The sequence below is a fragment of the Benincasa hispida genome, chromosome 4 (assembly GCF_027475165.1).
Source record: "Benincasa hispida cultivar pf3 chromosome 4, pf3_genome.v1.1, whole genome shotgun sequence".
Lineage (NCBI taxonomy): Eukaryota > Viridiplantae > Streptophyta > Magnoliopsida > Cucurbitales > Cucurbitaceae > Benincasa > Benincasa hispida.
The window spans coordinates 7,875,588-7,892,660 of record NC_143481.1 but is presented as its reverse complement, the minus strand read 5'-3'; the positions used below and the strand labels follow the sequence as shown (position 1 = coordinate 7,892,660).

The 17,073-nt window shown below is 32.9% G+C and overlaps 1 protein-coding gene across 1 annotated transcript; it reads left to right on the top strand.

The window, feature by feature from the left end:
• The first annotated feature begins 8,486 nt into the window (after positions 1-8,486).
• On the top strand, positions 8,487-9,370 carry LOC120076882 (putative calcium-binding protein CML11). The gene has a single exon (XM_039030831.2). The coding sequence runs from the start codon at positions 8,512-8,514 to the stop codon at positions 9,043-9,045; it is 534 nt and encodes a 177-aa protein (XP_038886759.1). The 5' UTR covers positions 8,487-8,511; the 3' UTR covers positions 9,046-9,370.
• The last annotated feature ends 7,703 nt before the right edge of the window (positions 9,371-17,073 follow it).

Genomic DNA, 17,073 nt, shown 5'->3' with positions numbered 1-17,073 from the left:
TACATTTGTAAGAATTTTGATCGTACCATCATGTGTTGCAATTCGAACTAACCTAATTCCTTTTACATTACAAGCACCATTATCACCAAGCAAAACTGATCCCCAATCATTTTCCTGAAAGTCAATCAAGAAATCCCGATTAGGAGTCATGTGAAACGTGCACCCTGAATCCGTGATCTAAGCATTCTGAATGTCCCTGCTCGACACCATCAAAACCACTGCTGAATCATACCCATCAGTAATATTTGCCGCACTAGAATCCCCTATGCTTGCTACTTGATGCTTCCTTGCTCTTATTCAAACGGTAATTTTTTCTAAACTGTCATTCTTTATGACATAGGAAACACTTTTTGGTTTTCCCCTTTCATTTCGACCTAGATCTCGACTCTTTTTCTTTTTAGTTCTTTTTCTCATTTCTGCCTCTAGCCATGAGTAACTTTCCATCCTTGCGTTCCTTTTTCATCTCGAGATTTCTCGTTCTCAAGGCATCCAATATTATATCCATGGACAATGAATCCCATCCATATTTAATAGATGCCTTAACTTCTCGGTACGATTTTGGCAAAGAATTCAGAAGAATAACTGCTTGATTTTCATCCGACATCTTCTCACTGATGTTATTGCGATCAACTATAATCTTCTGGAATTCTTCTAGGTTCTCTTCTAAGCCTTTACTAGAGTCCATTTTATAATCAAAGAATTTCTCTTTTAGATATAATTTATTTGGCAAGGACTTAGTCAAATAAAGACTTTCTAATTTCTTCTACAACTCCACTGTAGTAGTGGCCTCATCTACTAGCCTAAGCACTTCATCTGACAGATACAGAATTATCATCGAATAGGCCATCTCATCCATAACCCTTTTTTCAGCTTCTATAATTGTTTGTGGAAGGTTATCTTCATCTAAGATTTTGGCTACCTTTTATTGTACCAGAATAGCCCTAATCTTTTTCTTCCATAACCCGAAATCACCTTTCCCATCGAATTTAACAACTTCAAACCGCGTAGACATTGAAGCTACCTGTCAAATTAAACCCAACAAAAATATCCTAAACAAAGAATATGCCAGCACACATTACCACACACCCTTCTTGGATCAACTAGAGCTCTGATACCACTTGTGAGAGTTTATGAACCTAACTTAGATGGCCAAACAGAACACAAACAATCAACAGAAATAAATCGAAAGCAGTAAATAAGATATATAGTGGTTCGACCAGTTTAGTCTACATCCACTTTGAGAACCAACTTTAATTAATTTTATTAATGAGCAATAAAAGAATTTACAAATTACAGATAATCAACGAAATCACCAATCTGTAATTTCAATATCCACTGATACCGAGAGATCCGCACACAACATCGCCTCTGAAAACTGAGAACAACCCGCTACAAAACAATCCAAAATAGTGTGCTACCTACCTCTGACCGGCGAACCATGCGTAGACCCGTGCGTATCTCTCACTGCTGCCGGAACCAGCCTCCATGGTGAAACCGAACCGCTGCTTGCTCAAGTACCGTCCGATCTTTTTCCACACAAAAAACCGGTCGACCGCTGCTCCACGCAAGAATCAGACAGACCTAACCGCCGCCCACGTCACAAACTGATCTACAAAGCAGCTGCTACAATCGGCGACCTTGCGCAGACACCCACGCTGAACCCGCGGACACACACCCACTGATCGATCGTGATCGACTTCCACCGGCTGCCGCTTTCCTTTCAGTCCGGACTACTGACCGATTTTTGCCTCAGACACTTGCAGCTTCCGTTTTTCCAAGGTGGCTCCCTTTCTTTTCAGTTTAGCGGCTGCTCCTTTTTTTTCAGCCTCAAGGTCACACGAAATTAAGTCCTATTTTTAGAGAAGAAGAGATAATTGCAAAAAAGTCATTGCTCATTAATTACAAGAATGCTATTGGGCCTTCAATTTTTCCAAAAAACCCAATAAAAATCTACTTAAATACCTTATTATTTTCTACAGTAAAGTTCGCGTACGATGTGACCTTTGAATATTTTTCAATGAATTTGTATAAAAGTAGATAGTGAAATGTTGTATATCTCTAAATAAATATGTTAAATGAAAACATAATTATTTTACAACATTAGCATATAATTAACTACAATCTTTGGACCTCTAACTATCTACCGTAAAATTATTTGAAACACTTCTTTATTGTCGTATTTGCTATTTTTTATCAATTTTTTCTTTTTCTTTTTTTACAATATTTACTATTTTCTATTCCGATTAAAATAGTTTGCACCCCAAATATAAACTATTATAATTAGAATAAAATAGTATGCATATAAAATATAGACTTTAACATCTAATTCACCACTCCAAATGCACCTAACTGTTTATTATAATTATGCTGCATACATAGTCCTTTAAATTTCAATAGGACCACTTGATATGCTTAAATTAGCACCCAGTTTATTAGAGCTATATATTCGATGAATGACCATGATATTCCTTTTAATTATTTTCAATATTGTCCTTTCAATAAAATTTACAAATTTATATATATTTTTTCTCTAAATAAAAATGATAAGAAAATTGAAATATTTAACACGCATGGAATAATTTTAAATATTTATAATAACTATTGGCTTATGCACGTTTCACTTATTTATTGATCTATTATTTCCCTTATTATATAAAGCCATTAGTCCCACTTAAGTTAATATATCATGCAAAACGTTTTTTTTTTTTTAATTAAAAAGATGAGAGAATAAAGACGTTCCCTTAACTAATCCACGAATCTAACTCTTTCCAACAGCATGATAAACATTTCAATTGACATCCGTTTCTACTTTAATTCATTTCTTTCCCTCGCACCCCAGTTGCCTATACATTTATATATAGTACCTGAGAATCTCACCGGTTGCAAAATAGTCAAAGTCTTAACACGATACTTATTTCAATTTCAATTTTAATTTCTTACCTTACATGTGTTTATGAGTTCTCCAAACCTCTATAAATAATGAGACTTTTCAAAATTGTGATAGGGTTCTACTACAATATCGTGGTTGGTAGAGCACCAGCAACCTCGATTGGAATTTACATTTAATTTTTTTAAGTCATTTCCATTTTTTAACTTAAACCAATTTTGGTTTTTTTAACTTAAACTGCAAATATAGAAATCAAGTCCAAAGTATTAGTAGATATAACATTATGTAAACAAAAAAAATTACAAATATTACAAAATGTAGATAGTCTGTATCGGTGATAGACCATATTGCTGGTAGAATTTTATTAATAATAGATCATATCACTAGTAAGAGTCTATCAACGATAGAATCTATCATCCATAGATTTTACTATATTTGTACATTTTTTAAAATGTTATTATACACCTGCTTATTATCACTAAAAATGCTACCTATTGCGATTACCCTTTAAGTTAACCAATTTCAACTTCCATAAGCTTTAGTTTAGTCTTTTTAACCAATTTCAACTCAAATTAAACTCACACATTTTTCGTAAGAATTGGAATTTATGAAAATTACCCATTTTCCAATTCTTACAAAAAAAACAAAAAAATTATATAGAATTCCTTTTACAAAATATAGTAAAATCTTAGAATCTATCCATGATAGACACTGATAATTTGATAGATTCTGAAATTTTGCTATATTTTATAAATATTTTAGTTCGTTTTTCTTTATTTAAAAATGGTTTTTTTAAATATAAAAAAATATTTAAAAATATTTATACTTTATAGCAAAAAATTCTAAAAACGGTTTTGAAGCTTTTTACTATAAAATGTAAATACTTTTGAAATTTATCTATTTATAAGAATTTACCTATTTGAAAACTATATACAGAAAAATGATAGAAGTATATCACTTTCTATACATAATATATCTATAAATTAGAAATATATGATATATTCAAAATGAAAATAAAAGGTGAGCTTGTGACAATTTGAACCCGCAACTTTAGGTCAATAAAGATGTCCTTTCCACATCACCGAGGCAAAGTCTAAATCATAGTTTTTAGTTATACGAATGGCAATCTTAACTATAACTACAAAATTTTAACACTTAATGTATACAAATATGTAAAACGTCACTATTCGAGGGACATGTATCTCCCAATCCCTTTATAGATTTACTCTTGCATCTATCTTATAAAGAGTATGAAGTCTCTTGATTTTTCCAATATAAGATTCTCAATATTACACCAACGATTTCATAATATGAAATCTTGTAGAGTAAAATTGTGATGTATTAAATTAATCGTACAATCAATTTATGAATTTTGAAATTGATTACTTTTATATATATATATATATATTTATTCATCAAATTCTAAGTAAATCCCCCGAAAGAAAATTTATGAATCCACCACTACTTTGGAGATTATGTTTTATCATAAGTTTAGAGAGAAGGTAGAGAGAAAATTCTAGAGAGATAAATGGAGGTGGATACATTAGGGTTTCAACCAAAATTACAATTGAAAATGAACTTAAATACTAAGCCAAAGGGTTTTTACATAAGGAAATAGACTAACACTAATTAACATAATACAAAACGTAATTACATCAATATTAAATAATGCTGATGAAATAAATAGCAAAATTCAAGGTTTACTTTGGACAAATAGCTAAAAAAATAATTATAAAAATGACAAAACTGAAAAATTAATAAAAAAAATAAAGTACAAAATTGTAAAAAATACTTGACCTGATTTAAAATTCCCAATCTTCAAATAAACAATTAAAAAAACACCAAAATACACTATAATTAAACCAATTACCAATGTAATCAATGCACATGCCAAAATTCAGATAAAGACCTACTTGATAAGATTGGTATATAACCCAATGCGTTTAATCAAAATACCAAATATCTTTCCCAAAAAAAATAGGGTTTCAAAAATTTCCAGCCAATATCAACAAACCGTCAAACAATAACGAATTTCTTTTCGAGCGACTAATCACAAACCTTAACTCCTCAATCCACCTACAATAAGAAATCTCTACAAACTCTAACAATAATTGCGTCCATTCTAATAACAAGCTATAAATCATGGAAGAAATAAACCTTCTCCTATACATTCTTCTCTAACATTCATTTATCTATCTAAGGGAAATCGAATCTCATAGTGTTGAAATGGGCCACAACAGTGATATTTTAAGAGCATAAGCACAATTTCAAGCAACCTATTTTGTGGAAGAAAAAACTCGACGATTTCCAGGATCTTCTCATCGTCTTTACATGTAGTGAAATAAAAAACACCATACAATTTTTCTTTTCGACAATGCAATGCAATCTCTTATATATATTTTTTCGCAACATTAAAGATAACAAATAATTACCGTAAGGAATTGTTTGGATGTTATATGTAGAGATGTTTATATTTTTCAAAAATTATTACAGATTTATTTTTCAAAAATATTTACATATTAAGGCAATAATTTTAAATTAATATTTATTTGAAATCTAAATGGAAAGAATCTTTTATATACAAAAATATTTCCCTACTTTTTAGGATTCCCACGACATTAATTGTTTAGCAATATCTTTTAACTAATAAATTTAAAAACAATAAAACTTTTTAAGTGCATTGTGAGAAGGATTAAAGTTACGAAAAAAGAGAAAACTAAAGAAAGAACAAGGGTCAATGAGGATTGAAAGCTACTGGAATAAGCGGTAGGAAAAAATTGACAAACAAATAACCAATAATTCTCAGTAATGAGGATGAGGTATGTTTCCAATTTTTATCTACCATGATTCTATAAACGAATAACATAAAAACCTATGTACAACGGGGAGCACGAGATATAATGGTTAGAGGATCATATGGTGTCATCCACTAATATTATAGGTAAACAGTAATTCCATGCATCTAAAGAAGCAACAAGAGCCATAAAATAATACTTAAACCTACCTTGATCATCAGCTTCTTCTGTTGTATATGTTCTTGCTAAAAGTTAATATCTTGGCAACTTAAAATGTTGTTCAAATAAATTACATTATATTTGGAAAAAAAAAAAAGTACCTGGATTTTTTTTCAATGAGTACACTTGAAAATACTGACAAAAGAGTGTAGGAGGACTCCAGAGTACCCTTAATAGATTTCAAAGAAATTTCACGACCACTCCAAGCCTTATTGTAACTTACATTCACACCGTTCCTTTTCATATAGCTAATAACATCACATGGACACATGGAACATTATCATTCATTCTAAAAAAAGACCTTGTACACTCATAAACAATCCATGATGTTGCTTGCCTATGATCATATTTAACAATGTCGACAATACATTGGTAGGTGTTGGTTAATTTAGACCATCCACACCCCACTTTTCTTATACACCAATGCACGTAGATGAACCACAGAATAAATTCTTACACCGAATATCAAATGACATATAATTTGACCTAATTGTAATAAGTTCAAAAGTATTATTAAAAGCAAACAAATAAATAGTTTTTTTCAATACACATTTACTCCTAAAAAGTGAAGCTTCTTTAATGAAAATTTTAGATTGAGAGGATTCAAAAGCTTTAAAATCAATTATTTTGGTATTTCGATCTAACTAGTGGATAGAATGCTTTGTTCTTGCTAACTCACTATTTAAATACACTGTATTTCTAGAAGTACCAGATGATACGGTGTCAACAACTACACATATTATCACTATGGGAGAATTTCGATAAAACTAACATAAGCCACAAATCATCATTATCTCCAACAATTCGAATTGTTGGAATCATCCTAGTAAACTGTCAAATGAGACACAAAGAGATTAGAAGATGAAAAAAGCTTACCTTGAATACAATCCATAAATTATTGAAATGAAGAATGTAATGGAATATAAGCTTTAACAATACGAAAATCATGATATTATGAACTTTCATTCCATTCACCATAAAAAAGAATCATTACTCTTTGTAGAATCATAGCAATAACAGAAAGACTGAAATAGTTGATAGTTACTTGTTTGTCGAAAGTACAAACTTTTCTTGAGATATTAATAAAATGAAGAACGTAGCTAGAATATTAAAATAATATAATAAGATGATAGGATGATAATGAATAAAAGATGATTAAAAGAATACAAACAATGATAAGTAAAATCCTAATCAAAATCACAAATTTTAAACCAAATTTAAAATAACAAAAAACAAATAAGATAATGAAAAAAATTTAAAGATAATATTATAGATTATTTCTAAAAATATATATATATTTAGATTAAAATCAAAATTGTGATAAAAAATTAAATATTTATTAATTTTGAATATTTTCGAAAAGTGGTTAAATCAAATCAGATCTAATATGAAACCATCCATTTAAATTTTAAAATAGGAGAAAATTTCGGCACATTTATCTCATGAATCCGTTAAGTTTGAAATCTCATAACTGAAAATTTCATTTACATGTATTTCTATTGAGAATTAATACACGGTATTACAATTGCACAGTAATCTAAAAAGTTGTTATCCAACTACATCAAAGGTAATTTGGGGATTAAAAAAGTAAATGTTAGCACGCTTTTGCCAAAAAACTTACTATCCATTTTTTTGACAAAAATCAAGAAGACGCTTCCGATTTTGGTATTTTCTCCAATTTCTCTATTAAATACTCTACATTTTATCCATAGAGCTATCAAGAATCAGGTAAAAACATTATTATTTGAAAGGTGAATTTTAGTAATTTGATGGGGTTAAAATCATATTTTAAACCAAACATTTAACCTTCAAAATCACTTTCTATATGAAAATTAATGGAATCATACATTAGAATGATTGGCTCAGGTAGAACGGATCAAAGTAGTGGACAAGTCCACTCCTTGTTTGATCTAAAAAATTTGTGAACTTCACTGCTAAAAGGATATTAAATTTCAAGATATAAATATATGGGAATGATTACTATCCCCATCCTCCCCCTTTTTATTCGTAAAAATAATTTAAAATATTTTAAAATATATATTTGGTATCATGTGGCACATTTTAATTGGGTGTTGGTTGAGCAGCACAAGAGATGGATGCAGTCCTACTACTCCTAAATTTTTTTCTTAATATATAGTAATTTCTTACATTGCAGTTCTACCATTTTGGGAAGTGACTCATTTTGAATTTAATAGATAACGTCTAAAATTTAGATATATATAAAATTTTAAAAGTATATTAGTGGAGAAACATTTTTTTTTTTTCTTGCAACGTGGAATTTTCTCAAAGAGAAAAAAAATTAGTGGAGAAACATTTTTTTTTCTTGCAAAGTTAGTGGAGAAACTTCTATGCATAACCTTTTTGTATTGATGTTTGGTCCATATGGAACATCTTTTTACAAAAGTACGGTATGAGATTCTAATTTTATAAATAATACGAATGATGACAATCTTACAATTATAGTTATGTTCCATTCACCTGAAAAAGAAATAAGGTTACAAAGTCAAACCAAGTTCCTTTTTGAGCTCCTATAAAATACTTGAACCATGTCATGATTTGTTTCATCTTCAAACATTCCAACCAAACAAAAATATATTTTTAGTTTTAAGAATGTCGGTCTCACAACTTCAAGCTTGGGCTGAGAATGAAGCAAATGAATTGATAAAGAAGTATGATAGAAATGGCGACGGTGTTCTCGCAAAAGAAGAGCTACAATCTTTCCTCCACGACACTTGTAGTTCAACTCAACTCAACAATACAAGGTGTGTATTATCTAGGATGATCCCAAAAACTAACAACAATCTTGTGCACAAGCTTAGTTCAAATACTCATATGAACCAAAAAAAGCAGTTGCGAGACAAAATTCAAAATTCATCGACAAAAGCTCTGGATAGAAAGCAATCTAATATTCCTCCAAGTCGAGAGCAGATAAAGGAGATTTTTAAATATCATGATAGTAACAAAGATGGTTTTCTCAACATTCGAGAGTTAACAAAAACTTTCGGTTCTCTAGGCTCAGTTATTCCATTCTACAAAGCTCACTACGCTATGGCTTATGCAGATGCAGATAAAGATGGTCTTATCAGTGAGGTCGAACTTGACGAGCTCATCGATTATACCAATAAAATCATCAAGAAGAAATGAAATGAGCTCCCAAGACGCATTCTCGTATATTCATGTAGGGAAGATAATTATCTAACTAGAAGAAAAATATTGAAGAAATAACTTTTTCTAAATAAAATAAAAGAGGTGTATGTTGGAATTAGAAATCGCATCTTTTATTATTAATACTAATTTCTTATGGTTCATTTCTAAGGGTGTTTAAATGATTCGATAAGCGTAGGACAATCCAAGCCAAATTGTAAGAGTTGGATTGAGTTAGTTTAGTTTTTGGTTGGATTGAGTTAAATTTTTTCTATTTTTCTCTGACTAAGTTGGGACTCGGATTGAATTAAAAGAAAAAATTAGGTTGACCCAACCCAACCTAAATTACATATAATTAATAATATATATATATATTCCTTTTAAGATTAATGAATTTGTGAGTTTTTAATGTTTTTGTTTTAGTAATGTTTGTTTTTGTTTAAAATTTGTAATAGATTTCATGAATATTTGATATTTAACATATGAATCTTACCAGATTTTAGTTATTAGATATGTGTTGTAGACAAATTTAAGTATTTTATATTAATAAGAAAAAGTAATACCTGACAACACAACCTAACCCAAAATTTAAGGTTAGGTTGGAGACCCTGTTCAGGTGTTTTGTGTTGCCTTTCGAGTTGGTCTAAAAAAATCCCACAACGCCCAACCCAACCCCAGTACACTCCTCTTCATTTCTCTTTGTTAATAATTAATAAACACATAACCATTATTATATATATGACCATAATCTATATATAAACTCAAATTGAACCAAAAGTTAAAATTTGATATGTTCTCCAATTAAATTCATAATTTATTTTGATTATATATTGAATCTCACTCATTATACATGACAAAGAAAGGTTCTCAACGTCGCAACACTGAGACGTTACACTATGACATGAAAAAACCAGCGTTGTAGCGTGATAGTCCTTTAGCGTTGTGACACTACACCCTGTCTATAAATTCTTATTTTAGGTCAAGAAGTTCTGCCATTCAACTGACTTCAAACCGTTCAATACTGATTTTTCTCCTATTTTCTTCTATTTTAGTTCGAGAAAGTATCAAAATGATACCTTGGTGATTTTCATGAATATTATGGGCTAAGATAATAGTTTTTAGCTTGGGTTTTTGGTTTTTGTACCAATTTGATGTATTTGTGAGTTTTCAAAATAGTTTATTGTAATTTTAGATTCGATTCTATTATTGAATGTTTATGATTACGTTATTGGATGCTTGGAATTTTATAATTATCACTTTTGATTAACATTTGATACATGACATATAATCTCATTTTAATCAACTTGAAAAAATAGGTTAGGTTAGCTTGCAAATCATTTAGATGAATATTGTTCTAACCAACCTATAATCTAATCAACTGAATATTTAATTAAGGTTATTTCTGTTAGATATTTAACCTGACGTTGCCCTAGATTTTATGCAATTAGGCAAACTTGAATTTGCATGTTGTTCATCGATTTAAATTTGGTTAATTAGTTGATTAGGTCAAATTAGCTGGCTGTTCCAATTAATTTTGTTAGGTATAAACAATTGCTTCAATCTAGTATTGAGAATTCTTGATGGAAAGCATTGAATAGGAGAATTCCTTGATAACCCAAGCTAGGCTCTCTCAAGTTAAATTTCATCACTTTACTTTTACTTTATGCATTTAAATTTCTCTTGCAACAAAACAATCTTCAATGCCTCTTGGTTACCCAAGGATTGAAACATTTTAATTGAGTAATTCGAGGACTTTCTGGGATCCATCCGTGCTACCATTACTATATTATTTAGAGTGGTTACAGTTAAATTATTTGGTTCAGATTTGGGCAACAAATCTACTCCAACCAGTAGTAGCATCCTTGGAAGACGTCAGATCAATCATGGTAGTAGCATCATTTGATTTGTCAGGGTTGTCTATGGTGAGAATGTAATCTGCTTCCAACTACTCAAAAAAGATCAACAACTTTTGGGACCAGCAACAGTAAATGGCTTCGTTGAGCGACTCTAACTTGGACAGATCTAGAAGAATTTTTCCAAATTTAATTGAGATTGGAACTAATCAAGTTATTATTTTTCGACATATCTGAAACCTATTCTTTGTACTGTGGAAACTACTACCTTGAAAGCAAATTTGGTATGGCCGTGGTGTGAATCATTCTTGTCGATTGTTCCCCAAAGTCAATACAACACCCACTGTCTGACATGCACTCGTTAAACAAAGGATTGGAATTAAATTGAGAGAAGATTGTTTGCTCAGAATCAAGAGGAAGACGAAAAGCATGAATAAGCTCTATTTTTCAGATATGTAACTTATGGTTTTTGTAAAACCAATGGAGAAGATGAAGACTAACAGGCAAAAAATGTTTGGAGAATTAATTTTAGATCTGGATATGGCACAATCAAAACCCTAAACATTTTTATTTTAATATAATTAAGTTTCAATGGTTTAAGGTTGTTATGGTATAAAAAAGAAAAAAGAAAAAAGAAATAAAACTATTTATTTATTTCGTGCGAGCGTAGTTGCCCTACCTATCTGACCGGACAGTGGTGGCGGTGTGAGTGTAGGGAAAGACTCTTTACTCCCACTCTTTCCACTTTTGCAAGTCCCTAGAAGTGGTCATATATATAAATAGCGTTCTATGTTATCTATGTTATTCCAATTTGTATTCACACAGGTTAGACAAGGACATCTTGTTCTTCCTTCTTCATCTAAATAATTCTTCGCAATTTCGATAAAATGATCAACACAATTAGAATATTGACTAGACCGTCGATCTCTTAAATTTATCCAACTACGATCCATAAAAAGTAAAATGTGAAGTACCTAAATAAGAAATCAAACTGTTAGAATCTAAGTCTTAGGTAAAATGCAAATAAGCAATCAAATTACTAATCAAAGTTAGGTAGATCTTATTAGTGTCAATGTCATATTAAGTGGAAAAATAACACGTATAATTGAAAACACCCTTAATCTTCCAACATTTTAAGAAGGGTAAAGTTCTTCTCAAAGTTCTTAACACCAACCAATAAACAACAACATCATCTCATAATCTTCTTGTTTGAACCAATGTCTATTGAGAAGTAATAAGGGTAAAGTAAATATAGAGAGATTGGGTAAGATTCATACCCTTAAAGACTTGGCCACCTAACAATGAAATAGGCGTTTGAGTGGCAACGACGTTGTTTGATTTCTTGAGAGAGACACACTACAAGAAAAATAGCTTGATTGTGAAATAGAGGTGCTTTAGAATCAATTCTAACCTCTGCCTCAACCTGATCAACTGTCTGCTGTTTCTGCTGCTCTTTGACACGAAATGGCATCTCTGTTTCATTAAAGGTCACATCTCTATTGATAATACATTTATTTCTGGCCTCTTCCAAGCACAAAGTTTATATCCTTTAACACCCTGAGGATAGCCAATAAACATACATTTCAGTGCCCTCTTATTCAGCTTCCCTTCCTTAACATGAGCATAAACTGAACATCCAAACACTCTGAGATGATCCAAGCTTAGAGCTTTTCCTATCCATATCTCCTGAGGAGTCTTTAGGCCTAAAGCGGAAGACGAACTCCTATTAATAAGATAACAGGCTGTTTGGGCAGCTTCCCCCCAAAACTTCAAGGGTAATGAAACATTTGCCAAGAGACATCTTGTACGCTCCATAATTGTTATGTTGAACCTTTCAGCTAAACCATTCTATTGTGGAGTGTAGGTAACAATGAAATGCCTCGTAATACCCTCAGATTTGCAAAATTTATCAAATTTGTGATTCACAAATTCTAAACCGTTGTCTGTCCTCAGATACTTTACCTTCCTATCTGTTTGGTTCTCAACCTATTTTCTCCATTCAAGAAATTTCCCAAAAGCTTCATCCTTCTGTTTCAGTGGATACATCCACACCTTCCTTGAAAAATCATCAATGATCGACATGAAGTATCTCGAACCTCCCATAAAAGGTACCTTTATAGGACCCCACAAATCTGAATGAACATAATCCAAAATTCCTTTGGTAGAATGCTTCCCTTTCCCAAACTTCACTCTAGTAGACTTTCCTATTATGCAACGTTCACAAAATGGGAGTTCAATGTCTTTAACACCTCCAAGAAAACCTTGTTGTGAAAGAGCTTGAAGACCTCTTTCACTCACCGGAGCTAGTCTGTTATGCCATCACATAGACTTATCTGTTTCTTTCCAAGATGAAACAGCAGCACTACCTGAAACTGCAGTACCCTCTAACACATAAAGACTATTCCTTAAGGTCCCCTTCAGCTTAACCCAAGAACCCTTGATAACCTTCAGAACTCCATTCTCAGATTTATAGGAATAACCTGATCTATCTAATTCGCCCAGAGAAATAAGATTTCGTTTGAGTTCTGGAACATAACTTACATTAGTAAGAATTCTGATCATTCCATCATGTGTTGCAATTCGAACTGACCCAATTTCTTTTACATCACAAGCACCATTATCACCAAGCAAAACCGATCCCCCATCATTTTCCTGAAAGTCAATCAAGAAATCCCGATTAGGAGTCATACAAAACGTGCACCCTGAATCTATGATCCAAGCATCCTGAATATCCCTACTGGACACCATCAAGACCTCTGCTGAATCTTACCCATCAGTGACATTTGCTACACTAGAATCCCTTGCATGCTTGCTACTTGATGCTTCCTTGCTCTAATTCAAAGGGCAATTTGTCTTAACGTGTCCTTCTTTATGACATAGGAAACACTTTTTGGCTTTCCCCTTTGATTTTGACCTGGATCTCGACTCTTTTCCTTTTTCGTTCTTTTTTTCACTTCTGCCTCTGGCCATGAGTAACTCTCCATCCTTGTGTTCCTTTTTAATCTCGACGTTTATCATTCTCAAGGCATCCAACACTATATCCATGGATAATGAATCCCGTCCATATTTAATAGCTGCCTTAACTTCTCGATACGATTCAGGCAATGAATTCAGAAGAATAACTACTTGATTTTCATCCGACATCTTCTCACCGATGTTATTGAGATCAACTATAATCTTTTGGAATTCATCTAGGTTCTCTTCTAAGCCTTTACTAGAGTCCATTTTATAATCAAAGAATTTCTCTTTTAGATATAATTTATTTGGCAAGGACTTAGTCAAATAAAGACTTTCTAATTTCTTCAATAACTCTGCTATAGTAGTGGCCTCATCTACTAATCTAAGCACTCCATCTGACAAGTACAGAATATCGTCGAATAGGCCATCTCATCCATATCCCTTTTTTTAGTTCTATAATTGTTGGTGGAAGGTCATTTTCGTCTAAGATTTTGGCTACTTTTTTTTGTACTAAAATAACCCTAATCTTTTTCCTCCATAACCTGAAATTACCTTTCCCATCAAATTTAACAACTTTGAACCGTGTAGACATTGAAGCCATCTGTCAAATTAAACCCAACAAAAAACTTCTCCTAAACAAAGTGTAACGTCCAGATCCTTACACATTATGATCCGACCGCTACGACATGCATACTTAGATTTTTCTATCATGAGATGAGTTTGGTGAAAATTTCAAAGAACATATCTCAATTTTATTAATTAGATAGAAAACTATATAAAAAAAAGTTTATTTATCCAAACACCAGGATCCATAAAACAATAGCGTGGTGGTACAAAATGCATATGCCTATAAAAGTGAGTTTGATGGTTGGCCATTTGAGCGACGTCCAATTCTGCCATCTACGTTGTGTCCTTACCTACAAAGTCTGTAAAAATATAGGATGAGTACATAATATACCCAGTAAGTAGTTCTCACATGGGGTAGTGACAAATGCACAATCACAAGCAACATGTCATGAAAACTTATGATCGGGACCGAAAACGTATAATAACATGTGGTGGACGGTTATGCTTCCAACATAAATCTCTCCGCCCTGATAAGAAGATGAGGATCTAAGCGAAAACTAACTCATTTGATGATTAGCGGGTCATGCAGTCAGTAGAGCCAGAGTCGCATCCAACATCAACCATTAGCATAAACATAATATCGGACTAGAGGGGTGCAACCATACATACCCTGCTAGTCCCTAGCATAAACATAACGTAAGATTAGGCCTGGAGGGGTTCAACCATACATGCCCTGCCAGCCCTGGAAGCATAAATTTCTCCGCCCTGATAGGAAGATGAGGACTTAAGCGGAAACTAACCCATCTGATGATTAGTGGGTCATGCAGTCAGTAGGGCCAGAGTCGCATCCAACATCAACCATTAACATAAACGTAAGATCAGATTGGAAGCATAACTTACACCTAATTAAAACTTGATTTTAACGTAATCGTGACAAACATAATGCATGGGGTCCCTTGTAGAGAAACGTGTTCTAAACATGTAATGCAATATAACAATTAACATAACCATGCAACATAATAAAGGTACACTACCATAGAGCACTTAAAGAAAGGGTGAGATAAACTACTTACCGTCTAGTTATTCCTTATTATTCTTTATGATTTGATCAGTAGAGCTTTCCTTTTTTAAATCAAAAGAAGAAATTTGGGCAGTTACCCGAGCTTTTCTCTTTTAATCTCACAGAAATTCCTCACTCACACTTACTTCTTCACACGATTCTTTGTTACTGAGATTTGTTTGAGAATGGGTTAAATCTTCGGCAAAGGGTCCTATTTATAGTAGTTTTCAGCTCTTCTTAATGTGACAAATCATCCTACAGGTGGCTTCTTTAGAATTACTTAAGGTTTAAGGATTCCTCTCAATAAGACACCTAATTTTGGCTAACGTTTGCCCTTACGTCATCATTCTTTGTTTGTATTCAATTTGAGAATTTTTCTATGTATAATTTATAAGACCGTGGCCAAATTCAATGCATAATCCACGCTTCTGTCCAAATCTCACTCTCTTTGTTCTTAGAATCTCGCTCTCTCCAGCTTTCTCGCTGGTTTGGCTCTCGCTTAGGCTGTCGCTGGTCGCACTCTCGCTCCCGCTCCCGGTCTCGCTCTCGCTCTCGCTCCCGCTCCCGCTCTCACTCTTGCTCTCGCTCCTACTCCCGCTCCCGCTCTCACTCTTGCTCCCGCTTCTGCTCCCGCTCTTTCCTACTATCTCACTAAGAATCTTGCTCTCTTTACTCTCGCTCTCTCCAATGTTCTCTCCAATCTCGCTAGTCTTCACGCGTGGTTTCCTTCACTGCTTGTGGATTCCACTTCCTCTTTTTAACTCTTTCAAATTTTAAGAGTATATGGGCATTCACCTCCAATTCTTCCAATGAGTAGTGTCTAATCAAAAGTTATCTACTGCCCGTTGTCTCCTGAATTAGCTAGCGTCCAACTTTCAATCAATCCTCCCTGATTCTGCTCCCTTATTCATTATTTTTGGATAATGAATAAATTTCCAATTAATCCAATAAATTTTCAATTTCCAATTATTCATTTTTTTTCCTTCTAAATTTTCACCCCTTTAAATAAAATTCCGTCCTGCTTAATATTTGACATTTAATTTCCTGTATGCGTACAAATCTGGGTCGTTACACAAATCATATGGCAACACACTACTATACACCCTCCTTGGATCGAATGATGCTCTGATACCACTTGTGAGAGTTTTGAACCTAATTTAGATGGCCAAACAGAACGCAAACAATCAGCAGAATAAAACAAAAGCAGTAAAGAACGAATACCAAGATATATAGTGGTTCGACTAGTTTAGTCTACATCCACTTTGAGAACCAGCTTGAATTAATTTTATTATGAGCAATGAGGAATATACAATTACAGATAATCAACAATAATCACCAATCTGTAATTTTAATACCTACTGATACCGAGAGACCCGCACTAGACGTCGTCTCTGAAACCGAGAACAACCTGCTGGATAAATAGCGCAAATCAAGTGCACTAACCCGCCTCTGACCGGCGAACTACGTGCAGACCCGCGCGTCTCTCTCTGTCACTGACAACCCACGTACCCACTGGAACTAATACACCCGCCTCTAATGAAAACCACGCCCATCGATAGAACCATGGTCAGACGAAACCAGCGTCGGACG